At 42.5% G+C, this 20072-nt stretch overlaps 2 protein-coding genes across 2 annotated transcripts; one reads left to right on the top strand and one right to left on the bottom strand.

The window, feature by feature from the left end:
• Positions 1-10: 10 nt before the first annotated feature.
• On the bottom strand, positions 11-5375 carry bri3 (brain protein I3). Its single transcript, XM_014980661.2, has 3 exons — positions 4764-5375; positions 3178-3286; positions 11-1122 (listed from the first exon to the last, which is right to left on the bottom strand). The coding sequence occupies exons 1-3, from the start codon at positions 4912-4914 to the stop codon at positions 990-992; spliced, it is 393 nt and encodes a 130-aa protein (XP_014836147.1). The 5' UTR covers positions 4915-5375; the 3' UTR covers positions 11-989.
• A 4037-nt stretch (positions 5376-9412) lies between these two features.
• Positions 9413-19784, top strand: tecpr1b (tectonin beta-propeller repeat containing 1b). Its single transcript, XM_014980658.2, has 24 exons — positions 9413-9641; positions 9747-9926; positions 10064-10186; positions 10837-10959; positions 11432-11606; positions 11858-11958; positions 12059-12160; positions 13810-13937; positions 14025-14611; positions 15170-15282; positions 15362-15517; positions 15623-15772; positions 15873-16030; positions 16234-16361; positions 16557-16647; positions 16739-16835; positions 17282-17361; positions 17439-17495; positions 17564-17738; positions 17840-17975; positions 18091-18183; positions 18274-18380; positions 18478-18597; positions 18793-19784. The coding sequence occupies exons 1-24, from the start codon at positions 9417-9419 to the stop codon at positions 18931-18933; spliced, it is 3546 nt and encodes a 1181-aa protein (XP_014836144.2). The 5' UTR covers positions 9413-9416; the 3' UTR covers positions 18934-19784.
• The last annotated feature ends 288 nt before the right edge of the window (positions 19785-20072 follow it).

Here is a 20072-nt window from a genome sequence, read left to right as displayed (position 1 = left end):
AAGACACAAATAGCATTACTTTTTAATTACAGTAACTCATATAAAAGTAAGAACCTCAATCATAAGAACATGCTTAGTGTGTTTTCTAACACCATTTCTTCATACCAGTAATTTTAATTTTATTTCTTCCGACATGAAAACATTTTTCAGGATCCTGCAGCACAGGAAGACATGGACAGGGACATTCTCAGCTGATTGTCTGGCTGGGAGGAAAGTTGATTTGTCACAGAAATATGGAGGTGAAAATCTGAGGACTTCAGCCTTTACTTGATCCTCTAGATTGTTGAAAGATGGGCTTGCGCTTTGACAAAAACAGACCTCTCCAAAGTAAATCCAAAGTCAAACGATGAGGTCGTAAAAGTCGAGGGCATGTCAGATTGTGTGTACCTGAGGTCTGCATTGGCCCTGGAGAAGCTCAACCCAGCAGAATCATCATTGGACAAACTGTCAGTGCAAAATATGGCCCCAAGAAATTCTCAACCAAAAAAAAAAAAAGAAACAGGCAAAATGCTTCGTCAGGCATAAGTCCACTGTTTGAGCCGGAGAAAGTAATGTCCATAAGGTAATCCTTTTTTTTCTTTTCTTTAAATCACAGCATTATTCCAATGCCTACGTGGAACATACAGAGCCATACATACATTTGACAAAAAAAGCAAAGTACAAAGTCAACTAAAAGATGGCGGCAGCAAGCAAATAAAGAAAAATGTTAAGACAAAAAAAAAAAAGTTTAATTGGTTCTGACTATAAAAATAATCTGTTCAGATCCCTTAAACATCTACAAGAAAAAAAACAAAAACACTGATGGCATCTGATTACTCTGTATGTAGCAAAGGCACTGACAACAGCTGGAAACTCGTGATAAAATACATCCTAAACCTGCAGATGAAAAACAGATTTCATTGACTAATTCGTTTTGTAATTATCGTTTTTATATATATAAACTATGTATGCGTGTGAGAAGTGCGTGAGAGCGCTGCGGTTTGGTCCCTCTAGCCAAATGTGGCTCCACAGTTGGGACACCTCCTCTGACGCAGAGCAAAGCAGAAGAGGATGCCCAGAGGGAAGAAGAAGATGGCACACAGGATCCCCAGGCAGGTGAAGTCGTCCTCCAGGACTCCGACCCTGTGGGGGAGATGGATTGATGGATTCTGGTGTTTTCGAAAGGAAACGGTTTTATCGTTCCATGTAATCACGAGGAGCAGGAGGCAGCAAACTTTGCAACCCGGCGAGTCAAAGTTGTCCTCCTTGGTTTTGCTCCAGAAAAAAATTTGCTTCAAGCTGCAAAAATTAAACTTCTAAAAGAATTTTCAACTTTTGGAATAACTACTGTAGAAATTTAGATAACTTAAAATCTAAAATCTAATCTAACACACATTTGATTTTTTTTTTAATCATCTAAATCAAAATCTGTTGAAGATCCAGTAGTGTCCTACGAAGTAATAGATTGTATCAGGTTTTTATTTAGATTATACGATATTGAACAACAAACTGAAAAGTAATTTTTGACCTTTATTTGCACAGGCTATAAAGATGTTAGAGACCCAACATCTTAATTTACAAGAGATCCGTTTTGATCCTTTTAAAAATGATTTCATTTTCTATTCCTAATTTACTGAAATATAAAGCGGGGGGGGAAATTATTTCATGCAATTCTCCTTTGTAAGTTCAATTCATATGCAGTGCTAAAAACCCAGCAGGATTTAAATTTAGTCTTTGTTACTTTTATTAGGTTTGTCCAAAAAGTATTAGAATTTGACAATAAATGCTAGCATTAATTTAGCGACAGAGCTGAGTATCCAAGTTGCACACGTTAAAAACTTGTAAAAATAAAACATCTTGTTTATTACACATCTGTTCCTAATCAGCTTTGACCCAGAGTGACAAAAAAAAAACAAAAAAACAGCCAACTGCGTCTTATGACTGCAACAACAACAACCACAGTGGCCTCAGGCCTTTGGGAGGAATTAGAAGACAGGAAGTGAAAGGCTGAGTTTAAAAAAGGGTCCGACTTTTAGACATGAGGGTGTTTGAACAAGAATAACACTTTGCCTCAAGTTCACTGTGAATTTAAGAATTTGTTTTGACATTCTACTAATTCCACTTTGGCATACAACTCAAGCTAAACAACTCAAGCTCACTCAGGTTGGATAGAGGGCTTCTGCGGACATTCATTTAAAGAGGTCTTACCACAGCTCTCTCACTGGGTTAGCTTTGACTGGCCTATTCTAACTATGTTTTGATCTAAACTGTCCTACTGCAGCTCTGGGTGACTGACAAGGGTCTTTCTTCAGCTGCATTTTCCTCTAAACTGCTTCCCCATCGTCTCTATGTGGCCACCGTCTCTCAAAGATGGCAAAAAAAACAACAACAAAAAACACCTACTAGCATTGGAGGAAGCTTTTCAGGAAGCAGAAGTGAAAAGCCAGATTTAAAGTATTTATAATCCTACCAACTAAAGACTCTGCTTAGAATTGTTTAAAATGTTATTATTGCCATGTTAAGATTTCCAAGAAAGTAGCGCATGTTGGGTCTGTCATTGCGTCACTCCGTTTCCTGCAGTGCAGTTTCTTCAAGAGTTTGCACAAGGTATTTGTAATGCCAGAAAGAAGAAGTATGACTGATGCTACTCATTACTTCTGTGATAATTTAATCGGAAAACGAAGCTCTACTCTAGTTTTAGTTACATTAGCATGATGAGTTTCAGACGCAGCCAGAGTGGAAGGATAGAGAGCAAATGCTGCATGTTTCCTGGAACAAACTAATTACGTTGTGAACCAAATCAAAAGGAAGTGTCCTTCATGTGACAGTAAAGAATGTCAACTACAACCCGTTTGGTTTGTTCCAGAAAAATAAACTCCACATAGTCATCGTTCCATTTTACTTTGCCGTCCGTGTGACTTGAACCCTGCAGCTACCTTTGGCCCCGTCACATGTCCGTGGGGCGAAGTCAGCTGACTGACAGGACATTGACTCACCACAGTGAGACTCCCAAAACTGAAAGTCATACTCGCTCATCTTATCTACGCCGATAGCTTCCCGATAGGTGAAACGGCAGTAAAAAAATAAACGCAGAGAACAACCACACCAAACTCGGTGAGCGCGTGACCCTCTGCGTTGTTCTGCAAGACGAATGGCTAGTTGTGAGTTTCAGATACTTTGCTGTTTGTGGGTCCTCACCTGCAAGCTGGGCAGCCTCCCACCACCACTACGGAGGGCTGGATGATGGCATAGGTCGATGTGTAGGGTTGCTGGGAAACAGCGGGGCCCATCTGAGCCGGTGGGTATCCTGGAAGGCCACCCCCCAAAAAAACAAAATTGTCATGTTATCATTTTGCGTTTCATTTTTGTGTCGGCATGAATTAAATTAAAATAAATAAGAGAATCTGGACTCTGATCTCTTATTTAATTATATGTGTTGCTATAAATCAACTATTTAAAAAAAAAAAAAAAAGTTATTCAGGTTTAATCACCTACAGATTCTTTGTTGGGGTGGATTTTAATTCATTTTAGGATCACTGTGATCATCCCCATTTTACATCGCAGCGTATCTTTTAAACAACAATCTCATTTTTAATCAATCAAAAATAAGTGCAACAAAATAAACACTCTCGGTTGGCGAGTTCTTAATTCTGAGGCATTTCATGAATAAGAAAAATAAATTCTGATTTTTGTTACTTGACCTGCAAATTACCTAGGTGATCAAACAGGAGCGTTTGATTATGCTTCTATATTTTTGACACATGCCATGACATGTTTGTCAGTTCTTTTACTTTTCAAAACACATCATTATAAATTTAAAAAGCAACAAATGTTAAATTCATGCCACTTCTTTATAAATTTCATGTCTTTGAGATGTAGCGCTGGGTCCTATTCATACCCTTCTCAAATTTAAGGTTAAAATAATATTTTAATTTGACTAATGCGTTTCTCCTGATTCAGAAACTAAGATAATCTTCTTTTCCATTGGTTTTATGTTGGCTATAAATTTACCATCTGTATATCGATGAACCTGCACCACATTTCCTCTTTGATGTCTAAAAATCGATCCGCTGACCAAGTATAATAATCAGGTATTACAAATAAAAAAAAAGGCAAGTGTGTGTTAACTGGACATCTGGAAACAGTCAGGCTCATTTCAATGTAAAAAGTCACGTCTATTGTTTCTGACCACTTCTATGCAGGTCAGATAGTGCAATTGAGAACTTTGACACTTTAATGAGACTTACAGCTGCGCGCACACCTGCCATTTGATGACAAGTTGACAGACTGATTTAATCCACTAGAAAGGAGGCAGCTCAGTGATAAAATAATAAAAATATAAAAAAACAGGAAACTTCATGCAATTACAAGAACCAGGAGTTGTTTTTTTTTGTGCACTTCCTGCATAGAAGCCGTACTCACACAATCACAGTCGGGGAATGGCTTCCTACCTCACAAACAACATATTTAGAAAAACAATTGCACCAAACATAAAGCGTTTTATTATTTTTTTTAAGATGAGTAAAGGTCACTTAAAAGCATAGTTTGCTCATCTTTAATTTATTCTAATAATTAGCATCACAATCATTTCTCTTCACATACTGCGCATGCGAAACTTTGAATCGCCTGGTAACAAAATCTTCAAAGGCAAATTAAAACCTCTGCAAAAGGTTACATAAAACGCGTTCGAGTAGAAATCAAGCCCCGTTTCCCTGCGAAAGCGGGCGTCCCGCCTGGAGAGTTAACTTTCTGGTCAGTGAGGGGAAATAAACGGTGCTACTTGCCTGGGCCATCCGGGTAGTGGTAGGGCGGCGGGGCCGCAGCGGGGATGGCTCCGTAGCCGTGCGGCTGCTGCGGCGGGCCGTACTCATGCCCCCCCGGAACGGCGTTGTAGGCGGGAGGTCTGTCCTGAAGGAGAGGTTTGTTGTCCACCATCTCACCCGAAGTAGCGTGTCCTTATCTCGTCTTTTTATTATTATTTTTATCTTGCTTCTTAAGTGAATAAAACTGGAGTAACAAAAATAATTTTGACTACTTGGCTTTTGTCAACCAAAACGCTGTGCGATGCTGGCTGAGGCTTCGTCGCGGAAAAAACAAAGAAAATACGCTGCGCAAAAATGAAACTTCGTCTCTCTCCATGCGCCAACTTTGTCTGAAGCGACGCAACAACCCCAAATCTTCACCGAATGTCCTCCGTTACGACGGGAATGATCCGAGTTGTTATGGAAACGGCTAACTTAATTCCATTTTAGTGTTCGAAGTTGTTGCTTCGGTGCCCAAACAGAAGCTACGCACCATCGTAGCACCTAAAAACTCAGGTAGAAGTCAGACAGGCTTTTGCTTTCTGTCTGGATTGTCACAAGAGAAGAATCATGTGATGGGCTGCTGTTGCGCCTCTGCGCATTGAAAGGCTTCTTAAAGGGATAGGACACAAAAACAAAGTATGTATGGCAAGCCATATATGTATATATTTAATTTACTTAATGTATACTTGCAAATGTTGCAAAACCGAAATACTTGATGGTGGTCATATGTATATATACTCTATCCCTTCGCAAGGCAATACACTGATCTCTATGCATTTCTATGGCAGGCCCAAATGATACGTGTTGTTAAGGACATAGAATAAAAATAAAATTAGCTTGCCATATCCTGCTGCACGCAGCGCACCGCAGTGCCAACCTCTTTATCACGGAGGACATTGCCTCCTGTCGCCAGCTGATTTTAATTACATCATTTATTATTATCATTGGAATAATAAGCAGTTGGTTTATCTCTTAAAACATCACCAACTCTGTTTACTAATTTTCATATGGTTTATTGATCCAGAGGATGAAACTATAAGGGAAAGAACCATTAAATAACTACAGGAGAGGATACACAAATATAGTACGTTTAACCTCTATTGGCTATAATATCTGATAATAGTTACTTTTTATAATTTTTGTTTTAATATGTTATGCTGTTAATACGTGGACAAACACTTATTCCTCAAAATTCACAAAACTTACAAGTCATTTTGTCTCTTTGAAGTTATAAACTAAAACAATGTTTGCCTGCTTATTGACCTATTTCAGAGGTCCCCAAACTGTGGGGCGCGCCCCCTAGGGGGGGCGCCGTGTCATTGCAGGGGGGGCGCGGGAAGCCGTCTGGATGAAAAACAAAACAAAACATGAACTCTGTATGCGCTGGGTTTTTACCTTAGAATGGCCAACTCTCTGTTATTCCTATGTCAATTTGATACAGTAGAGGCTTCCACACTTCCCATATTTGTGTCCTCTGTCACTTTTATCAGCAGTTAAAACTGTTTAATCCGTTGTTAACATGTTGTAACCTGTTTTTCCGAGCCGCCTTTAAACGCAACATGAGCGCTCGCGCTGGGTTTACACCTGTGAAGGAGACCTGCTGCTGCTGTGCGGAGCTACGTAGGTTTGTTAGAATCACGGCAGCAAACCAGCAAAACGCAAAGAACTTTTCACAGTTTTTCCCTCCAAACTAACCGACTGAGTTGAGTAAAGCTGCTGGATGCACGTAATGTTAGCTAAAAAATGACTAGCTAATATCAATACAGAACCTTAAGCTTAACAAGTACCTTGTAGGCTACCGATGTTGGTGTCTATTTTCAGCTATGTACATTCATTTTGCCCCCCAAAAAGTCGATGCCCCCCCCCCTCCTCCCGTCACACGCGTCGTTTCAGCCAGACAGCCATTTGTAATCCATAGGGGGGTGGGAGGGGCGCAGAATATGTTTGGAAACCACTGGGGGGGCGCAGAAGAAAAAGTTTGGGAACCACTGACCTATTTTATGGCTAGAAAATGTTTGGACACTTTTAAATTTCTGTTTTCAACTCAAATAAGTTACACCTGTAGGTTCAATGGGCTTCATTTATGAGAGGAAATCAAAGGAACAAAACACAAAACTTGTTTGTTTTTTTTATTAGTAGTAGTATTATAGTTCCCCCTTACACGGTTTATTGCAGATTCTGAAAGTTTGAGATGAACTATTTTGATACTTAGCATGTAAATATTTCAAATACTTTAAATCTTTTGAATTCATGGTTTCCAACTTATTTCACATACAGATTAAAGGTTCACAGTGAATAGATTATTTTTTTGCTGCCCTTTTAAATAGTTAAACATCCATCAGTTGTGAGGAACTCTTTCACCGCTCACATGTCAGGCACAAAACACTAAACATCAATGCTATGTTGAAAATATTTTTGCATTAAGTAATATTATAGCATTATTATAGCAAACAAAATTCTCCAGTCTATATATTGATCAGAAGACAAAGTGTTTGTTTGTTTTATGGTGTTTTGTGACACCCTGGTGTCATCTGTCACCAAGCTTTGACCTTCAATAATTAATAACCCGCCGCTGAATAAATTATTAAAGCAAACCCGCTTGTCAGTAGCAGCGAGAGTAAAAAAATACCAAGGCCTTCGGTTTGGACCAATCAGAGAGAGGGATCCCGCACTCCTGCAGCGTTGTATCCAATCACAACAGCACTTCCTCCATTTCCTGTTGTGCGTCCAGAGTTGGACAGGGCAATCCTCTAGTCCACAATATGAAATAAATTCCGCTCTGTGGATGAATGACGCCGGGTTTTTATTTGTTGTTTCCCAGAGGTGTCGTTCATGAGCATGCGTAAGTATGTTTTGTGTTTTTGACCGTCCCCTGCAGGTTTAGGCCATCTGACTGCAGCCGACTGACTGAAGATGTAAACTGCTTATAGCCCACTTTGCGGCATTTCCATCCTACCTATGCTTTCCTGCATCTTAGCATGGCTTTTGGGCACTTAATGCTTATAAACATTGCTTCTGAATGTGTCGCAGGATGGGTCCCGCAGATGGCAGCATGTGCTGTCGCACCTGATGTCATGACGCTATTGGTATTTCCCATGACAACCGCGTATCGGGTCCAGTAAATATTCAGGTAGGCTGCTGGTTGACACCCCAGACTCTACTGTGTATACATCCCATGTATGTATAGAAGAAAATAAAAAAATGACCACATGGATCTGCAGCTAAGTTTATTATAAAGTTCAGCGGATGGTTTAATTTAAACATATTTTTTCAAATAAAGGCCCAATTGAACGGATAAGGCTAGCTTTGCTATAGTGATTGTTAGTGTCCTAGCGGATTAGTATCAGTCGATAAAGCAACTGTCAAGTGCACCAGTCAAAATAAAAGCTTGATTTCCGGTCTGGACTTTCAAAATAATACCAAATTGTTTCGTCCTATTTACGTTGGGCTATCAACAAAATTAACGAGATTATATTATTATTGGGTAACACTTTATTTGAAGGGGGTGAATAAGACTGACATGACACTGTCATAAACATGACATGTCACATGTCATGAACATGAATAAGCCTTCATGAATATTTATGACTGTTGTCATAAAACGTCATTCGGTAAATTATGACACTTTTAATACAAAGTTGACATTATTCAAAATGTCTTTGTTATGACAACTTGACATTAACCAAGAAATCATTACTGTTCAAACTTTACCTTTAACATAAAGTTACCTCATTTTTAAAGTGCAATCAGTAATACTTTTATAACAGTAATGATTTCTTGGTTAATGTCAAGTTGTCATAACAAAGACATTTTGAAAAATGTCAACTTTGTATTAAAAGTGTCATAATTTACCGAATGACGCTTTATGACAACAGTCATAAATATTCATGAAGGCTTATTCATGTTCATGACATGTGTTATGTCATGTTTATGAAAGTGTCATGACAGTCTTATTCACCCCCCTTCAAATAAAGTGTTACCTATTATTATTATTATTATTATTATTATTATTATTATTATTATTATTATTATTATTATTGCTCAGTCACAAGTCAGCATTTTAAAATATTTTGCTGAAAGCATTAAAAAGCTGATGAAACTTACACATATCCCAATGCCTCAAAGAAGGCAGTCATCTGTATAATAAGACAGGTAATAAAACATCTTGTAACTTTGATTATGTTTGTGAAATTCTGGAAGCTAAACTATGCTGTTGAGATTGCCAATTTCTCCTCTTGCTCCCGGAGGTATATATCAAAAGAAAAATAAAGAAGAGCATTTCAGTAAATAATATTTAAATTAATTGAAATATGTCATGCAGATTTAGTAAACTAAGTCTATGAAAAAGCTATTTACTCTTTAAGCTGAAATCAAAAGGTGCAATGAAGGTAATCTGCTAATGAGAGCTGCCAAGCAGGGAGAGAAAGAGAGAAACTTCAAAATTGCTACATGAAATTTAAAGGTGCTGCTGTTATCATCACGTGGTCAACGTTTCTGAAGCTAAATTTAAATTGAGGGAGATCTAATGAGTTTGTAACTCACCGCCATCCCTCGTTATCATCAAACTTTAACCACACATATTATGTAGCAAAAAGCCACGAGTGCTGTCCTCTGTTTCCGTTAGGAGCCGCCATGCCTATCACGCTGCTGTGGGCCGTGGATGTGTACGGCAGAGTGTACAGCCTCTCCACAGCTGGCCAGCGCTGGGTCCGCGCTGACGACCTGCTGCTGGAGCTGAAGCGCGTCACTGCAGGCAAGGGGCGCTGCTGGGGCATCGGGTGCGATCACCACATCTATCTGAACATAATGCCCAGTGAAACTTCCATCCGCTACCGCGAGGAGACCTACGAGAACCAGGTAAGGCCAAAAGATCCCGAAACAAAACCCTCTGTTTCTAGGCTGTTGGATTTATCTAAATAATGCTGAAATGTATTCTTTTGTCATGTGTGTGTTTACTGTCAGAGATGGAACCCAGTGGACGGCTTCACTGACGTCCTGCTGCCCACTGACCGCTGGCCTTGGAGCGACGTCACTGGGATGAACCCACAGCCACTCCACAGCTTCCAGCTGCCGTCCCGCAGCTGGGAGTGGGAAGGTGACTGGTATGTGGATCAGAGCTGTGGAGAACCCGGCCAGACTGGGGTGAGAAATACCTGAAACTTTCATCAGCATTTTTTTCCGCTTATACTTAACTTATTCTTTTTTTCGTTTTCTACTTCTCTTTGAGTGGAGTAAATTTTCGTCCTCCGCCAAGCATTTTTGTTTCCCTCCTTCTGTAGGGCTGGGAGTACGCTGTGGATTTTCCAGCCAACTTCTCCCCAGACAAGAAGTGGAACTCCTGTGTCCGCCGCAGACGATGGATCCGCTACAGAAGATACACAGCACAAGGCACATGGGCAAAGGTTAGCCAAGCACCGATTACTCTCTGTGACTGTCTATGTGCAGCTGTTGACAATTTCCACAAAAGGGAGTAGAGAAGGAAGGTAATGTATTTCCATCAGAAAACACAATTCTTAATTATCCTTTTCACATTATAATCCCCCAAATCCCTAGTTAACTTTATCCTAGTGATAAAGAACCTCCAAGTGTAAATCCAACCATCTCAAGCTATCATTTGCTCTGATTTTGTGGACAAGTGATATGTTGTGTTAGGCTTCTGATTGAGATGCTTTTGTCACGTTGGTCAGATATTTTTATTGTGATCCAACCCAAATAGAGCATGTTCTTCAAAATATTCACTGTGTTTTTCTACAGAACTTCAAATAGGACCTCTTACTTCTATTTTTTTAAATAATTTTGTTCTTGCCAATCTTCCATGAAGGTCAGATTTGTGGATCTCTGCAGTTCCTCCATACCTACTTCAGTTTTTTTTTTTTTTTTTTTCTCAGTACAGAAGCATTTTTATTGTACATATTTTGAGTGCTGCCTTATTACTTCACCTGCTGGTATGTGGATATTTATTTGGCACTTTGCATACCAAGAAAACTCTCCATGGCGACTGTAAGTCAAAGCTAATTTGATGTTTTGTAAGGCCAGTACTGTCTCCTTGCAGATCCCTTTGGATAGCCCTAAGAAGCCCCCGCTGCCGCTCTGTGACATCAGCTGTGGTGGCTGGGAGATGAGTGACCAGTCAGGGAGGTACCCATACCTCTGGGGCGTGTCACAGCAAGGGCAGGTCAGTCACAAGGTGACAGCAGCTGAGGTTTTATGTTTCCGACACAAACCCATACGTTCGCTTTACGTTTTAGGGGAATTATTAGCTTCCCACAAAACCTATAATATTTGTTTTTAGTAAAACAAATAATTTTTCTTATCATCTCTGAGAATGTTTGCTCCACTGACCATGGTTTCGCTGTGGTTTGCAGGTTTTTATCAACACACGATGTCGGGCATCACTTTATTGAGCATGCATGGCCACAAGAGGGCAGCATAACTTCATATGAACCAAAAGGCTTAACTACTAACTTTTCCAACCCAAGAGAGCCAAGAAATAGTTATTTTGCTCAATTAAAAACATTTAATACTTTATTAAAATGCAACATGTAATTGTTGGAACTGAAACCTAAGATCTTGATTTCATGCCTAAAATCCTGTTTACCAAATGTGACCGGATTTAACAATCTGCTAAAATGACTTGTGCTGCACAGGTGTGGTTCAGGGAGGGAATCCACCCCCGAGTGCCGGAGGGCACCAGCTGGGAGGAAGTGGAGGTGCCCAGAGAAGTGGCTCAGTTGTCAGCCGGCCCTGGGGATCTTCTCTGGGCTTTACTGTGGGATGGAAACCTGCTGGTTCGTACAGGCCTCAGTCTGGACAGCCCGACAGGTCCTCATCACCGTGGCACACACTCCAATCGTTTTTTTTTTTTTTTTTGTTCTTTTCCCCCTATCCTTTCATCTGAGAAATGGTCATTTTAAACACTTTAATTCTATGAATGATGTATTCGAAGCTCTGTTAATTATTTTCCCATTGTAATTCTCTATTAATGGGTGATATTGTAAGTGAAATGTGACGTTTTGGTTTTACGGTGCAACTCATTTTACAGAGCATTGTGCATTGTGTATGTTCCACCGTAGGTACCTCCTGGTTGGAAGTGGAGTCGCCCTCAAAGGAGGTGGAGGCTCTTCACGTGGCCGTCGGAGTCAGCGTTGTGTGGGTGGTCACAAAGGACTTTAAGGTAAACCTGTGATGACGTCTGAAATGATCTGAGTAGGTTTGGTTTACCTGTCGGCTACGTGTGCAGACTGGAGCGGTTGTGTGTGTGCGTGTGTGTCCAGGTGTGGTTCAGGCGTGGCGTAAACTCCCACAACCCCTGTGGATCTGGCTGGATTAGCATCGGAGGGGAGATGATGATGGTGGACGTGGGACTCAATGACCAGGTTGGAGGAGAATTTTTTTTTAAGTATTTTTACTTGGGGAATTAATTTAAAATAGGGCATGATTACGATCTGAAAGAAAAATTTTGTTTTGACATTTTTTTCCAAGTAAAACTGTGAAAAGTATGGTTCAAATTTCTAATTGGTCTCCGACAAACCCTAATTATTATTAGTCATATTTAATGTTGGGCTTGGCTGTGTGAGCCGCTGGGGAAGACTCCAGAATCGGGCGATAAGTCTGAGTTGTTGACTCCACCAATCCAGGCTTTAAGGAGGAGTAGCTCACTGATCAGTTTTCAACTTTACTGTGTAACTTTCATGGAGATTAACACTTCAACACCAGTAAAACATAGTTTTTGCAGCATCATGGAGATGCTGTCCTTAAGCAGATCCAGTGGAGCGGGGCGGGGTTGATGGGGACATGGATGACACTAAATATTAGGCAAACCTGGAAGAAAGCCACTCTGAGTGCTGTGCCATAATCACATTCGTCGTCTTTTTGCATCCCTCTGCATGAATTTGGGCTGTTTAGCAAAGAAGGAAGGACAGAAACGCAATTCTGTATCTAGAGACAAGAAAACTGTAACGCATGTAATTGTAGCAAAACGCGGTTACGGATTCACGATGCCTAAAAATACATTCACACCACACTTTTCAGATTTTGTTTTGATAGAAAGAAAAATAAGCATGTCATCCTTGTTGTTCCTACATCCTTGTTGTTGCACATTTTACAGTTATGTGCTTGTCTGTGTTGCTCTGTCATATAAAATCCTAATAAAATACACTGAGGTCTGTGGGTGCAACATAAAATGTGACAAAATTTGTCGCACCTCGTGTACTTCTGCTCTTTGTGCCCCTATAATAGAATGAAGCATGCTAAAAAAAACAAGCAGAGATGCCAAAACACATTATTAAAGCTTTTAAATATATTTTCTACAAGTTTTCTAACCTGGCAAGTTTATTAAAACTTTTCTCTTTCCACTCTGAACTGTGCCTCTCCGCTGCCTGAGCCACCTCACCGTCTGCCTGGATCTGGTTTCAGGACAGCAGAAACTCTTCACTCCGTGTCTCACTGCTGAAGACTTTGCTTGCGCTGCAAACCCCGCACCTCCCACCAACGCCTCCCCCCCGTCCCCAACTGCTCCCAAACCTCTCCTCGGCCCATTCCAACCCCTCCGCCTCGCTTCCCGTCAGCAGCACTGTAACACGAGCACAGCGTGTCGCTCTGGCCAATGTCCCCTCAGCAGTCGCACCTCAGGGTCCAGCCTTAAATATCCCCAGACTGTATTCCCACTGGCCTTACATATGGGAGACTCCCTAATTAGAAGCTGGCCAAGGCGTCGTCATCAAATCCCATATTTCATGTTTCAGGGTTTCAGTTATGGGGAAGGCTTAACGGAGCCAGAGCAGGAGTTACAGTATATGGCCTTATAAAGTAACAGCTGCTCTGATTGGTCTGTTGGAAAAACGGTTTGATTAAATTGTAGTTTGTGGGATTACTGGAGGTGAATTGATGAAACAGCTCAGTAAATAAAGAACACTTCACTGTCTGTGTTTAACAGGTACCAGACAACCTTTGTTTTTTTTGTTTTGTTTTGTTTTATTTTACTGCTGTTCTTCCACACAGACCTCTCTTTGTCTCTGTCTGTTAGGTTTGGGCCGTTGGTGAGGATCGTGGGTTGTATTTTAGGATGGGTGTGACCCAGGCTGAGCCGAGTGGAAATGGCTGGATCCCCGTTTCTGCCCAGTGGGGCACCAATAAAGAGCTTATTCCACCCAGGTCTGCAGAGTAACATCAACCAAGTCTCCACTAACTCATAACCTGACCTTAATCAACCCGTTATTACTCCCTTTGTGTTTTCATAAGGGATGAGTGTGAGTTTAGTGGCCACCTGACTGAGACCTCACAAGGCTCTGCACCAAGTGGCACTGATTCAGACTCAGAGTTGGGTCCGACTAACTCGGAGCACAGCGCTACTCCCGTACTGGAAGCAGCAGCTCCCTCTATCGTCCCCTTGGGGGGCGGCGACCCATCTGCACCTCCTCAGGAGGTAAAACAACCGTCCTCAGCCTCCCAGCAAGACGCTCCAAAAGCGTTCATCCCAGCCAGCGACAGCTTCATCAACAGCCTGGTGTCGGACCGCGACAGAACCTCCACAACGCAGCCGTCCATCACCGAGATGCCGCAGGAAGACGGCGTGGAGCTGCCTCCAGCTCCGGTGCTCCCCACCCTTCCGGCCACTGGGCACGACGTCCCCTTTATGAACGTGGACCTAGAGGGGGCGGGGGCGGCTCGGAGCGCACAGGCAGCAGGGCGTTCACTGAGCGACGTCCTGGGAACCCTGGAGAACTCGCAGGGCATCGGGGAAGAGGATGGACCCGTGTGGGCGTGGGTGTCCGGTGGAGGATGCGATGTGGATGCGAGCTCACGGATCAGCTGGCTCAGTTCCACAGGTACGTGGGCAGCCAGTCTCTGAGGCTGTATGATGATGGGATTGTGATTCCTGAATGGGAATTATTATAATGATAATCTGGTCTGAGAAACAATTTACGAAGAAGCAAAACAGGGAAAAAGGAGGGAAAAAATTTCATACCACTTACATTTTTCGGTATTTTAGGGTATCTTTAATTGACAGATTGAGCAGCTGCCTTGCATTCTGCTGATTCCCAGACTTTCTGGAAATCATTTGAAGTGGTTGAGTCAGTCCTACTCACAGGTTTAGTTTAAGATTTGGATGCATTTACTTTGTTTTTAGAAATTAATAATAATAAAAGAAGCAGTTAAATATGTCCTAAAAACATTTGAAAGACCTTCTAAAGGTTTGAGAAGCCACTAAGCAAGACCAGTTTAAAAGACTACGAGAAAGTCTACCTGCTTTGAAGTAAAACAAAAAGAAATAGGCGATGACTCAGGAATTCTGTAGGTGCTTCGTCCTCCCTGGTTGGTTAGGGACGTTTTTTGTTCCCCCCCCCCCCCCCCCGAGTTCTTACACCTCTACGTTTGTGCATCAGGTCCTCTCAGTAGTTCCCTGTCTCTGACTCCGGTGCAATCTGCAGCCTGGAGCGAGCAGCCTCAAAAGCCGCAACATCAAGAGATCACTAGGAAACCTTTGGAGAGAAGCAACGTAAGTAAAATAAAAGTTGTCTTCCTTCTTGCTGTAGGGGTGAACAGATTCCAATTATTTTCTCCTGGTTCCTTACCAGTCGGTGTGGGTGCGTAAAGGGGCATTGCGCTGGTGGAGAGACTGGAAGCCACAACGCTGGGTGGATGTAGGTGTTGCTCTTGAGCAATCCACCAAGTCGGATGGGAGGAAGGACAGCATCTTCTTTGTCTATTACACTCAATATGATGAGAAAAAGGTTGGTTCTCATGTGCTGACCTGGTTTAGAAGGAAGGGCAGCAACAAGAACAAGACCAGAAGTACCAAATGTATAACTACCGACTCATTGTTGATGCATGTTCAGTACCTTCAGGTGTTCATAAACGAAGTGACGGCGCTGGTACCGGTTCTGCAAGACTGCCACTACACCTTTGCCGTGTACACAGCCGAAAGAACTAAACAAAGATGGCCACTGATACTGGCAGCGCCGTCGGGGAAGGAAATGAACGACTGGGTAACACTTTCGTCATCATGTAAAAACTGGCGAAACAGTTGGGTAGAGCGTTGCATGTCGAGTGTCGCGCAACGTGTCTCTCACGTTTCTTGTCCAACAGCTGGACCTGTTGTCGGACTGTTGCTGTGAGTGGCGAGGGATTGCTGGGGCTCCGACCAGACAGGCGCTGTGGTCCACCACCTCCAAGGGAGACATCATGGTACACGAGCCGTCCCTCTCTTTGGAGGCAGCGGCTCACCCTCTGGCCTGCGACCTTATGTGAGCCAGATACCAAAGACTGAATTCTGTTCCTCTGCTTTGCCCTGAGATTCAGTAAAATCCTCGTCGCCTCGATTTCCAGTCTTTTGCTTTTTGTTGTCTTACTGATATGTCGCCAGATAACTTTTCGCCTGTCTCTTTGCCACTCTATGTACTAACTGCTGGGACTAACACTGGGTGCGTGCGCCTGTGCGCTGCTGCAGGTTTTGGCGCCAGATCCCAGGCCACCTGCGCTGCATAGAGTCTAACAGTCTGGGGCTGGTGTGGGGCATCGGGTGGGACGGCACTGCCTGGGTCTACAGCGGGAGCTTTGGGCGACAGCCCAGCTCGGGTAACGCACGTCCTTCAGACAGGAACATTTCCTGTTGATTTACAGAAATGCTGCACTAACATTTAGATCATTTGCTAAGCAAAATCTTCACTTCCTTTTGGTGTTTTTATTGTGATCCTAATGGGAAATGCGCCAGCATCCAGCTGCTGACTCTTTAGTCCGTGAAAATGACCTTGTGTGTGTTTTCTGCTGCAGTCAACCCTGAGATTCACTTACAGACTGATGTCAGGAGTGTACATGTGTATGAGAATCAGCGATGGAACCCAATGACTGGTTACACTGACAAGTAGGTCTCCTTCATTTTACAGATGTTTCTAATTGCTGGCATGCGTTAATATTACATCCCAGTACATTTTTCATAACAATAAATCCTACAGAGGACTTCCTACCGATCGCCCCATGTGGAGTGATGAGAGCGGCCTGAAGGAATGCACCAAAGGCAGCACACACCCTCCGTCCCCTCAGTGGTCCTGGGTAAGAGGACTCCCAACTTTACCTCCTGACTGAAATGTTATCCAGCGTTTAGATTTTAACGGGTATCTTCAGCAGTTTGGGAAAGTTTTAGCAAGTTTGCAATTTTATTGAGCAAATGTGGGGGGGGGAATAGAGAAATGGAGGAGAAATGTTTGCATTTCAATACCCAAATTCATCCACCTTGTCCATATAACCGTTCATCTGTTTGTCTCTCTGTCCACCCCTTCGCCCTTTTACTCATCCATCCATCTATCCATCCTTATTGACTAAGTTTTGTAGGTTTCGTGTTTAAATCCTGACCTGTTCACAAATATCTGTCATAAATTCTTAGTGAACATTAGTGTTAATTCTTTGCAAATGTGGCAATTTAGGACTAGAAACTAATAATGTATAAGGATATTATACAGTGATTTCTTTCTGTTTGCTCTCATTTCCTGCTGCTTTAGGTGTCGGAGTGGGCTGTGGATTTCAGTGTTCCTGGAGGAACAGACAAAGAAGGCTGGCAGTATGCTGCGGACTTTCCCACGTATGACACATTTACTTCTCGAGGTTTGACTACAGAGGAGATTTTAGCCATTTGTCTGACTTGTCCCTTTCCTACAGGACATTTCATGGCCACAAAACCATGAAGGACTTTGTGAGGCGCCGAAGATGGACGAGGTAAGTACTCGCCTTCCTCCAGTCCGTGACTCCACTTCCACGCTAACAGTGACCTGTTCGTCATCCAGGAGGTGCAAGATAACGGTGAGAGGTCCGTGGCAGATGGTGCCACCGATTCATCTCAGCGACATCTCTCTGATGCCGTGTCTGACCCAGAGCAAAATGGAGCAGGTCCCCGTGTGGGCCCTCAGTGACAAAGGAGATGTCCTGTGTCGGCTGGGTGTGAGTCCCCAGAACCCCGCGGTGAGAAATCTGTGTTTTTTTTTATCACGTCCTGAGAATATATCGTCTATGGCTTATGGATTTGTGGGTCAGAATTTCTGGAAGTGTTTCTGCTCCCATAGGGAAGCTCCTGGCTCCATGTAGGCACAGATCAGCCGTTTAAGTCTATCTCCATCGGAGGAGCCAATCAGGTGTGGGCCATCGCGAGGGATGGAGCCGTGTTCTACAGAGGATCCGTGTCTCCACAAAACCCTGCAGGTCAGTTGGACATGAAAGCTAATCTGTGGGTCAGACCTAATAAATCACTGAAACATAAATATGGGTATTCAGGGTTGAGTTCAGACTATCTCAGGAGCTTTTTCTCGCTCTGTAGGAGAATGCTGGTACCACATCCCCTCTCCTCCGAGGCAGAACCTCAGACAGCTGTCCGTCGGCCGGACTTCCGTGTTTGCCGTCGATGACAACGGTGAGTTTTCATTCGATCTGGTTTGCTTTGCGTCTTCAAACTACTGAATAAAAAATAAATAAATCAAACATGTTGACTGATGTCTTTCAGGTAACCTGTGGTACAGACAGGGCCTCACGCCCAGCTACCCTCAGGGCTCTGCATGGGAGCTCATCTCTAACAACGTCACCAAGGTGTCTGTGGGACCGCTGGACCAGGTACACACTTGCATTTAAAATTTGTATTTGACCTAGAAGATGTCAAGAATACCTTCATCTAAAGACAAAACATTAAATTTTTTCTTTTTGCTTTGAGGTTTGGATCATCGCAGACGGAGTTCCAGGCTTTCCTACTGAGACTCCTGGATCCGTCTGCCACAGGCTGGGTGTGGGGCCCATGGCACCCAAGGGCCTGTCCTGGGACTACGGCATAGGGGTGAGTTGGGGCTTTTTTATTTTTTACTTCATAGTTCCTTGTCAAATCACCTTATTTAAACAATTGCAAAAATGATTCATATTGCAATCATAAACTTGTAACCAATGATATAGAGGGATACAGCAAACATGTGGAAGAAGATGTTCTGGGTTCTGAAAGGGTTTGTCAATAATTCTCCAAGTGTTTGTCTTGCAGGGAGGATGGGAGCACATCAGTGTGAGGGGAAACTCCGCGGAGCCCCTTCGGGGGCCCGTCCCTCCTCCCGGCGGCCCCTCTCGTAGCCCCGCCCTCCAGCGACCCGCGGCTCAAGTTAACGGGAGCGCCGTGTGCGTGTAGCGCCTCTACAGCCCCTCCTCAGCCACCCCGCCCTCTTTGTGCCTGGAAAATCCGTTTGTTTCCTCGGACCTATTCTTCATTCCTTTCACGTAAAGGGGCTGCACAATCACAAAACAGACGTTTTGACGAAGCATTTCGGTCGGATTTGTCCGATGGATGAATGTTACACAGCAGGGTTGATTTGCACAAGAAGAAATATTTCAGTATTCAGTGAAGATGGAGGAAAGTAAGCTACAAAAAAACTAAATATAGCTCTCTTGATGTCTCTTAAGACTTTTTTTAAAAAAAAAAGGCATATGCATGTTGATCCTACCACTGGACTGAAGCAATACCTTGAATGCATATTTACAGCTTCCTGTGAAAACCTAAGAGGGTGAGATTTTATTTAAGGGCTACGCTTTGGTTTTTAACGAACGTCAGTGTAACCGGGTTTTTAAGTTTTACTCTCCTTTTGATTGACTTACTCATCAAAACTCTTGTTTGCATTTCATTTGAAATTATTTACTATGCATCGTTGGAATTTGTTTCCTTTATCTTGTTCGGCTGTTTGTGGTTGCAGTGCTTACAGATGTTTAGTTTTTTTTACTATACAGATTGAAACATCTCAGTCTTTACCATCAGATCAGTGGTCCCCAACCACCGGTCCGTGGTAATAAAAAGGTTGGGGACCACTGCATCAGATAATACCTCTCCACCCTTTTTGCAATAAGTACACGTTCCTGTTGATACACACACCAATTCATAAAACAGCAACGACCGTGACTGTTAAGCGGCTGTTGGCGTCATCACGACCGGCGGTGTTATAAAGAGTATTGAAATGTGAAATAAAGACTTAAAGTCCTGTTCTATCATTTGATGTCATACTGTTCTTCTCAATGGAAAAGCAACTCGATTGGAAGAGATTTTCATATTTTGCCCTTCCGTTCTGTGCTTATTTAAAATGTAATATTAAAATACAATACGTTTTAGTCTAGATGGTAGATATAACTCACTGAACCCAACTCCTACAGTTTAAAAGGAAATTTTATCGAATGTCAACAAAATGTAGTCTGACAGTATTTGAAAAAGTTAGATTTTTTTCATGTATAGTGAATAAAAAAAAAAAAAATCTGATTAAATGGGATTGTATTATGTACCCT

This window comes from Poecilia mexicana, unplaced genomic scaffold, assembly GCF_051168715.1.
Source record: "Poecilia mexicana isolate PSO_F unplaced genomic scaffold, ASM5116871v1 scaffold_8, whole genome shotgun sequence".
NCBI classification, from domain to species: domain Eukaryota; kingdom Metazoa; phylum Chordata; class Actinopteri; order Cyprinodontiformes; family Poeciliidae; genus Poecilia; species Poecilia mexicana.
Note: the sequence above shows the minus strand (reverse complement) of the source record. Positions and strands in the feature narration are given on the sequence as shown.